The sequence below is a fragment of the Cyprinus carpio genome, chromosome A11, assembly GCF_018340385.1.
Source record: "Cyprinus carpio isolate SPL01 chromosome A11, ASM1834038v1, whole genome shotgun sequence".
Classification (NCBI taxonomy): Eukaryota; Metazoa; Chordata; class Actinopteri; order Cypriniformes; family Cyprinidae; genus Cyprinus; species Cyprinus carpio.
This window is the reverse complement of record NC_056582.1, coordinates 2369825-2377008: the sequence shown is the minus strand read 5'-3', so window position 1 is coordinate 2377008 and position 7184 is coordinate 2369825. Positions and strand designations below refer to the sequence as shown.

The 7184-nt window shown below is 40.7% G+C and overlaps 1 protein-coding gene across 2 annotated transcripts; it reads right to left on the bottom strand.

Moving 5' to 3' along the window:
• Positions 1-471: 471 nt before the first annotated feature.
• Positions 472-4077, bottom strand: cnbpb (CCHC-type zinc finger, nucleic acid binding protein b). 2 transcript variants are annotated; one of them, XM_042765864.1, is made up of 5 exons: positions 3922-4077; positions 2673-2797; positions 2519-2584; positions 1647-1845; positions 472-1578 (listed from the first exon to the last, which is right to left on the bottom strand). In XM_042765864.1, the coding sequence occupies exons 2-5, from the start codon at positions 2773-2775 to the stop codon at positions 1461-1463; spliced, it is 486 nt and encodes a 161-aa protein (XP_042621798.1). In that variant the 5' UTR covers positions 2776-2797; positions 3922-4077; the 3' UTR covers positions 472-1460. The 2 variants fall into 2 exon arrangements, with proteins under 2 accessions (XP_042621798.1, XP_042621799.1); XM_042765865.1 differs by lacking the exon at positions 3922-4077 and adding an exon at positions 3075-3585.
• Positions 4078-7184: the final 3107 nt, after the last annotated feature.

Here is a 7184-nt window from a genome sequence, read left to right as displayed (position 1 = left end):
CAATTCATTCCTTAAGTTAGGGTTCATCAGATACCTCGCAGACCAGCTGTTACATGGAGATATAACCTCACACTTCGGCTCTGAATAGCCACTGTAGTAAACTAAATGGGGCTTTCACTCGTCTCAGGACTCGGTTTTCAGACGGCTCTTTGGGCTTTTAATGTCGCTTAATGTGTCAACAATCACAAAAATGTTACAAGGTCATTTTCAGCAGTACACCAACGAAGAGATTGCATTTTTTTATTATTATTAGTCATTTTAGAAAATATCTTTAACTAAAAAACAAAAAATAAATTAATCATGCTAGGCATTCAGTTCACTCACAAAAAGAAAATATATGGCCAAATTGTGCAGACAGATGACGGAAAATCCAAAATATCATCTATAAACCCAAACAATCAGGAGAAATGTGTGTGTTCCTGGAATGAAAGAGTAACATGAGACCACTCAGAAAAGAAACGCCAGTCTTTATCCCCTTCCTCCTCCAGATTTATTGATAGTTTAAAATTACATTTCTATGTCCTAGAACTTCAATTGCATTCACCTTCCGACTTAAAAACAGAGTACAAGCAAATGATAGTTTTTTTTATTATTATTAGTTTTAGAGTAGTCTAAGTGATATTGTACAAAAATAACATTTTGATTTCTGTGAAAACATTCACCTCTCTCACAACTCCTAATCTGTTTTATGACCTTTTTTTTTATTTCTTCTTCTTTTTTTATTGTTATTTTATTGAAGTTTCCACCTTGGGTAGAGCGACCTAAACTCCATCGGTCCGTTTCGCTTGGGATCATGAACTAGGTTTTCGACGTCGCGGCTGTCTCGAATGATCAGACAGCCCGTGTTTTACAAAGGAGGTCATTTTCTGACTCTATCAGTACACAAGGTTTCCAGAATATGCTTTAAAGATGTACGCTTTATGTTACACGTTTTGTATTTTGTTGTTGTTGTTTTCTCCACATAGCTGCGTGCTGCTGGTTTGGCCCGGATAGACCCGACCGTATGTGTCCTGTGCTGCTTTTCCAGGTCAATCACTCGTAGGCTACCTCGGTCTCACTGCTAAAACAAAAAAATGCAAATCATTCAGAAGCGAGCGCTTCCCTGATCTCTGTATGGTTCGTGTTTTTTCTCTCCGAGGCCGTGAGCCTCTAGAGGCCTACTCGACAAACGCTCTTCCACTCAACACATCTCACACGTCCCTGTTCACCAGTGGCATGGAAAGGGGGTTCTTTAACAAAGCATTATACATAACACCTCTACCAAACTAAACATAAACATTTTTTTGTATTAAATGCAGAAAGTGGAAAGTTTTTTTTCCACCCCTTTCCTCCTTTTACATGTCAAGAGCTCACTGGCCTGGGAATAGCCTCTATCTGCCAACCGTTGGCCAGTGAAGAGGATTCAGAGAAAATAATACAACCATCAATCAGAAAAAGGAGGGGCGAACGAGGAGACGGGGCTAAGCGGTGGCCTCGATGGTGCATTCTTTCGCCACGTGGCCAGATTTCCCGCAGTTGTAGCAGTTGACTTCGCTGGCCTTGCTGCACTGTACGGCGACGTGTCCGATCTCTCCGCACCTGAGAGGAGCACAAGCACAGGTCAGCCTCGGCGGCACGCCACGCGGCTCATTCGGATCGCTCCTCACCTGTAGCACTTGACTTTCTCGCAGCCCTTCTGGATGTGTCCGAAGCCGCCGCAGGAGTAGCACTTCTGCTCGTTGGCGTGGTCGCAGTCGCGGGCCATGTGTCCAGCTTTACCACAGTTGTAGCAGACCTGCTCGCGCTCCTTCTTGGGCTCCTTGCAGTCCCTGGAGATGTGGCCGCCTCTGCCACAGTTGTAGCACGCTGCAAAACACACGCCGAACAACAACGCATTCAGAAAAACTCTATTTGCTGTGACTATTCTTCAAAGGCTTTATTGGTTCATTTTAAATTAATTCAGAAGGTCATTTACAAAGGAACAACAATTAACATTGCATTAAATGTGAAATTTGGAAGTGGAAAGACATAAAATAGTATTTTCTGGTAAAACACCCTAATAATCTGATTCACTTTGAGAAAAATGCACCATGTCAACTAACCCAGAGCTGAATGGACACACTGTATAAAGGCTTATTATTTCACTAGTCAGCTTTCAAACTTTTAAAAATCTGAAGTTGTAAATAAAACAGATTATTGGAGTACACTTTACAAAAAAAACAAACACAATTTCAGTCTTTCGGCTTCAAAACTTCATGTTTAATTCCATGTGTTCCTAGCCATTTCTTAATAACTTGTGAAATTTATTAGCAATTTCTGACCAAAAATAGTTCAAACACCAATTTTTTTCTTTTCTTGTAGTGTACGTCAAAAAAGTACATCATTAACACCACTGAAACACCACTTTAAAAGGAACCAAGTATTGTTAAATTCAATGTGTCAATTGAAATTTTTTTTTTTTTATTTACTAGCTGACTGAATTGTTACAGACATTTAACAATGACTAAGAGCCCATTTTTATAACATTTCATGTCCTTACCATCCTCGGTCCTCTCACAGTCCCTGGCGACGTGGCCTGGCTCTCCACAGCGATAGCAGAAGAGATCTAGCGGAGGGCAGGAGAAACAGTATTTACCAGATCAGCTCGGCAGATACGTCTGAGTTCAGATCAGTGCGTGACAGTGAGCGCTCACCTTTCCCTCTGCCACGGCCCTTTCCACGGCCACGTCCAGCGTTCGGACAGTTCTTGATCCAGTGGCCTGAACGGCCGCAACCAAAGCACTCGTTGCTGCTCATAGCCTCTGACTGCACCCTACGACTGAAGGAGCACGCAAAGATTAAACCTCATGGACAGAAACCGTTTGAGTCAAGATCTGAGCGTGCTGGAGTTATGTCAGATATTCAATATAAAAACATTCACTGGACTCGCAGGTAAAGTCATTAGGGAAAACGGCACTCAACTACATAAGCAAATTTTATTGAAACCAGTTATTAAACTAATATAATTTGCATTAACTTTAAATGAATTTACATGAATAATACTTAAAAAAAAAAAAAGTTTTGCAGTTTTCAATAAAATGCCATTTCCAAAATACCTCGTTTCATGGTACAGGTCTGCTGACGAAAGTCTGAAACATTTGTTAACATTAAGAGTATCTTTTCTCTGTCCGAGGAGTTCTTGACTCGAGATCCGCTCGATTCAACCGATTCAGGAATCAACTTCTAAACGACTCGTTCGCCACAACTGTCAAGCGTCTCAGCTCACGTAAAAACACGTGGTGCGTGTATACATAAACTCCTTAAACATGCCAAACCTGCCAACCCTTTACTGCAAACGATTAAAATCGGAGCTCTAATGCTGTTCCAGTGTTCAGTTGGGAACGATGCCAGAAAATCGTACAAATCGAGTCAGAAGGCGCCTACTGTGGATAAAAAAAAAGCCTCCTAGGTAACGTTACTTTAGACTGTGTAAACAACACAGATGTGAAGCACACGAGTCTCTACAGCATCGACACTTACACGCAGAGAGCAAAACAAGCCGCTGTGAAAGCCTGATGAAGTCTTCAGGGCCGCTCTCTGGCCTGACCTCTCCGAGACCCTCCAGTCCCACGACGACATTACATCTATCCTTAAGCTACCTTCAAATACCACCACCATCATCATCCTCACCACCACCACCATCATCATCATCATCATCTCAATACTGCGATCCTGCGCTGCACAGGCTCGACTCTCTCGCTCGCTCGCTCGCAGCCTGTCGCAGTAGGCCAAAGTGCGCCGTCAGAAAATCTCACTTCTGTGCCTTTCAGCCTCAACGACTCGCCTTAAAAACACGGCTTTGGCATTTCGACACGGCGGAGACACTCTCCGAGAGCGTGACGGTGTCGCCACGCCGTACGCGTCGAGTTAAATGTCGTATTTTCGTCCTTTAAGGGAACTCACCTCGGCGACGTGACTCGTTGCTGTTTATTTTCGGTTCCTCCTCTCTGCGCTGCGCCACACGCGGTTTGCGCACGACACGCTCGCGGCCGACTCCTGTCGCCCCGCCCACCGCGCTCTGCGCACGGCACTGAGGGCGCATCCTGACTGATCGAGACACACGGGGCCAGCTGTGACACACACACACACACACACACACACACACACACACACACACACACACACACACACACACACACACACACACACACACACACACACACACACACACAGCTATATATGTGTATGCATACAGAGCTGGGTATTAATGGTTAGATGTTGTTTGGTTTTCGTAGTTGGATTGTGAATTAGAGAGCATTGTAAATAGATTAGATAATTAAAGATAATTAAATTACATTTTAAAATACTCGGAATGAAGATAACAATTGATTTTTTATTAATTACATGATTACATTTTATTCACACAACATCAATAAATTATTCGTCATTTATTGATTCTCCTTAATTCCTCTTTTTCATCTCTTAAACGTTCTTTTCTGAAAAAGCCTACTGCTTATATACACTCAGAAAGTCTTCCAGTTTTGTTTTGTAGACATTCATACAAAGACGAGTCACTATAGTCAGTTACACAGAAAGCCGAGAGGGCACGCAGCATCTGACCACTGAAAAATGTTTCAATTTCAAGAAGTGTTTTCACAACATTTCAGCATTGCATCAACTGATGAACACTTTTTTTTTTATTGCTATGTCTTTCAAACACATTAAAATACACAAATTCACGTCATTTCTTGTTATATGCTTATTTGCAGGGATTGCATTTTTATTTATTTATTTATTTATTGGTCATCTGAAACTCTTTCACCTAATATATTACCTACAAATAATTAAAAACAGATAAAAATAATTAAGTTAAAATATGTAAGTCTCCCATGTGCATGTTCACGGTTCTCTGATGTTGGTTAATGGTCACGTGACATGCAGGAAAACTTTTTTTTTTTTGATGTTATTTTAAAAAGATTTGACATTTTTATGATTTAATTAATTAATAGCTTTTCATTAAATTCATGAATGCCCTGCAGTTCCTTCACGAACACATAATGTAATGTTTAATCCATGTTGAATGGAATAGATTTTCTTCTTTTCTTTGCATTTTTATATCAATATCAAACAGAATTACCCTAGTAAAATCAACGTGATACACAAGTCAGGTCAAAAGTAATCTAAAAGTAAACATAAAAATGAGTCTGATTATATTACCTAAAATGTGTCATGTATGGATTACATTACTAACAACAATTTCTGTCATGTAATTTGGAATTAGTAAGGGATTATAATCTTCTCCTCTCTCTCTATATATGTATATACACTGTATACACTGTGTGCACAAGGCAAGTTGTATTTTTTATTATTAATTTTATTATTGAACACCTACAGTGCTCTCAGTCGATCCAAATTGTTAATAAACCTCAAACCTGAATATTTAAGGAAGTAAAAGTGAGGTTTTGGCCATGTATGCACGATTATTGGGCAACTATTAGTGTGCAGAATTATTATGCAACTAAATGAAAAACAAAAAATTCCCCATCATGTTTATTTTCATCATTTAATGTGAGAATAATAAACAAACAACTCTATTTACAAATACACATTTCTGACATTTAAAAAGAAAATAATAATAATAAATGGGTGAGCAAGCACCCTTCTTTTCAATGCAGTCATGAGTCTTCTGTTCATGGAGTCTGTCAGTTTCTTGATCTGTTGACGATCAGCCTCCCAGACACTGTTCAGAGAGGAGCATGTTTTCCTTCTCCGTGAAGCTCCCGTTTAAGACGGGCCCACAAGTGCTCAGTCAGTAGGGTTTAGATCTGGTGAGGAAGGGGGCGTAGCATTATTCGTTCATCTTTAAGGCCTTCACTGGCCAGCCACACAGAGGAGTACTTCCATGCAGGTGAAGTGGAGCATTGTCCTGCACATAAATCATGGTCTTCTTGAAAGATGCAGACTTTTTCATGTACCTCTGCTTGAAGACAGCGTCTTCTAAAAACTGGACACCTTGTACTTCTGGGCACTCCAGGTTCAGGAATATGACAGCACTGGAGGATAATGGCTGCATGTTTGATTCTTCTCAAATCTTTGGCAGCTCATTTGTGTCTTTTTTTCTCAACCTGCTGACTATTTGTAATGAAACGTTTGATGCTTCTGTGATCAGTTTTTGACTTTTCAGAGTCAGTTAAATCTCTTTTTTGGCCCATTTTGCCCGAGGAAAAGGAGCTACCTAGTAATTATCCACACCTTGATACAGAGTGTTGATCTCCTTATCCCTCATCACACAAATACACATCACCTGATATGCTTAAATCCAATAAGCATAAGCAAGTTTATACAGCATGGTGTTGGAGAAAATATGCATAAAAAATGATGATACGGACAAAATACTCACAATAATTCTGGACAGTGTATATATATATATATATATATATATATATATATATATATATATATATATATATATATACAGTGTCATCCTGGAACAGTAATGACAAAATTGCTTTGTCTGCTGTGGAGTGAAGACATCTGCAAATATGATCAAAAGATGAATATGAGACAAAACTTTTTTATTATTGGGTGATTCAACACATTGATGTTTTACCAGCTGAGAAGATCAGCATTTCATCCTCTGTTTGATGTGAGCAGAAGTATTGGGACAGTTGACTCACAGGTGTTTCTAAGTGTTCAGCTGTGTCCTGTTGCATTAAAGTGACGTGACATTCAGCCAAGTATGGTGACCCATACTCAGAATTAGTGCTCTGCATTTAACCCATCCGAAGTGCACACACACAGAGCAGTGAACACACACACACACTGTGAACACACACCCGGATCAGTGGGGCAGCCCATGTTATGCTGCGGCGCCCGGGGAGCAGTTGGGGGTTCGATGCCTTGCTCAAGGGCACCTAAGTCGTGGTATTGAAGGTGGAGAGAGAACTGTACATGCACTCCCCCCACCCACAATTCCTGCCGGCCCGAGACTCGAACTCACAACCCTTCGATTGGGAGTCCGACTCTCTAACCATTAGGCCACGACTCCCCCCAAATTAATTCTTCAGATATTAACAGCAGGGAATGTGTCGTATCAGTAAAAGCCATTGCTTCTGCTTTCTGAGTCTTGCATTTGATGACGACACACAAACCAGGATGAAGACGAGGGAGCTGACTTTGAGAGACAAGCAAGAAATTTAGATGCCAAACGAAAAGAGGAACTCAGT

Coding starts and splice junctions, on each gene's coding strand:
- cnbpb (XM_042765864.1), bottom strand. CDS start 2,775: ATGAGCAGCAACGAGTGCTTTGGTTGCGGCCGTTCAGGCCACTGGATC. Junction 2,585..2,672: donor GGGCCGTGGCAGAGGGAAAG/GTGAGCGCTCAC, acceptor GCCCTCCGCTAG/ATCTCTTCTGCTATCGCTGT. Junction 1,579..1,646: donor GAGAAAGTCAAGTGCTACAG/GTGAGGAGCGAT, acceptor TGCTCCTCTCAG/GTGCGGAGAGATCGGACACG.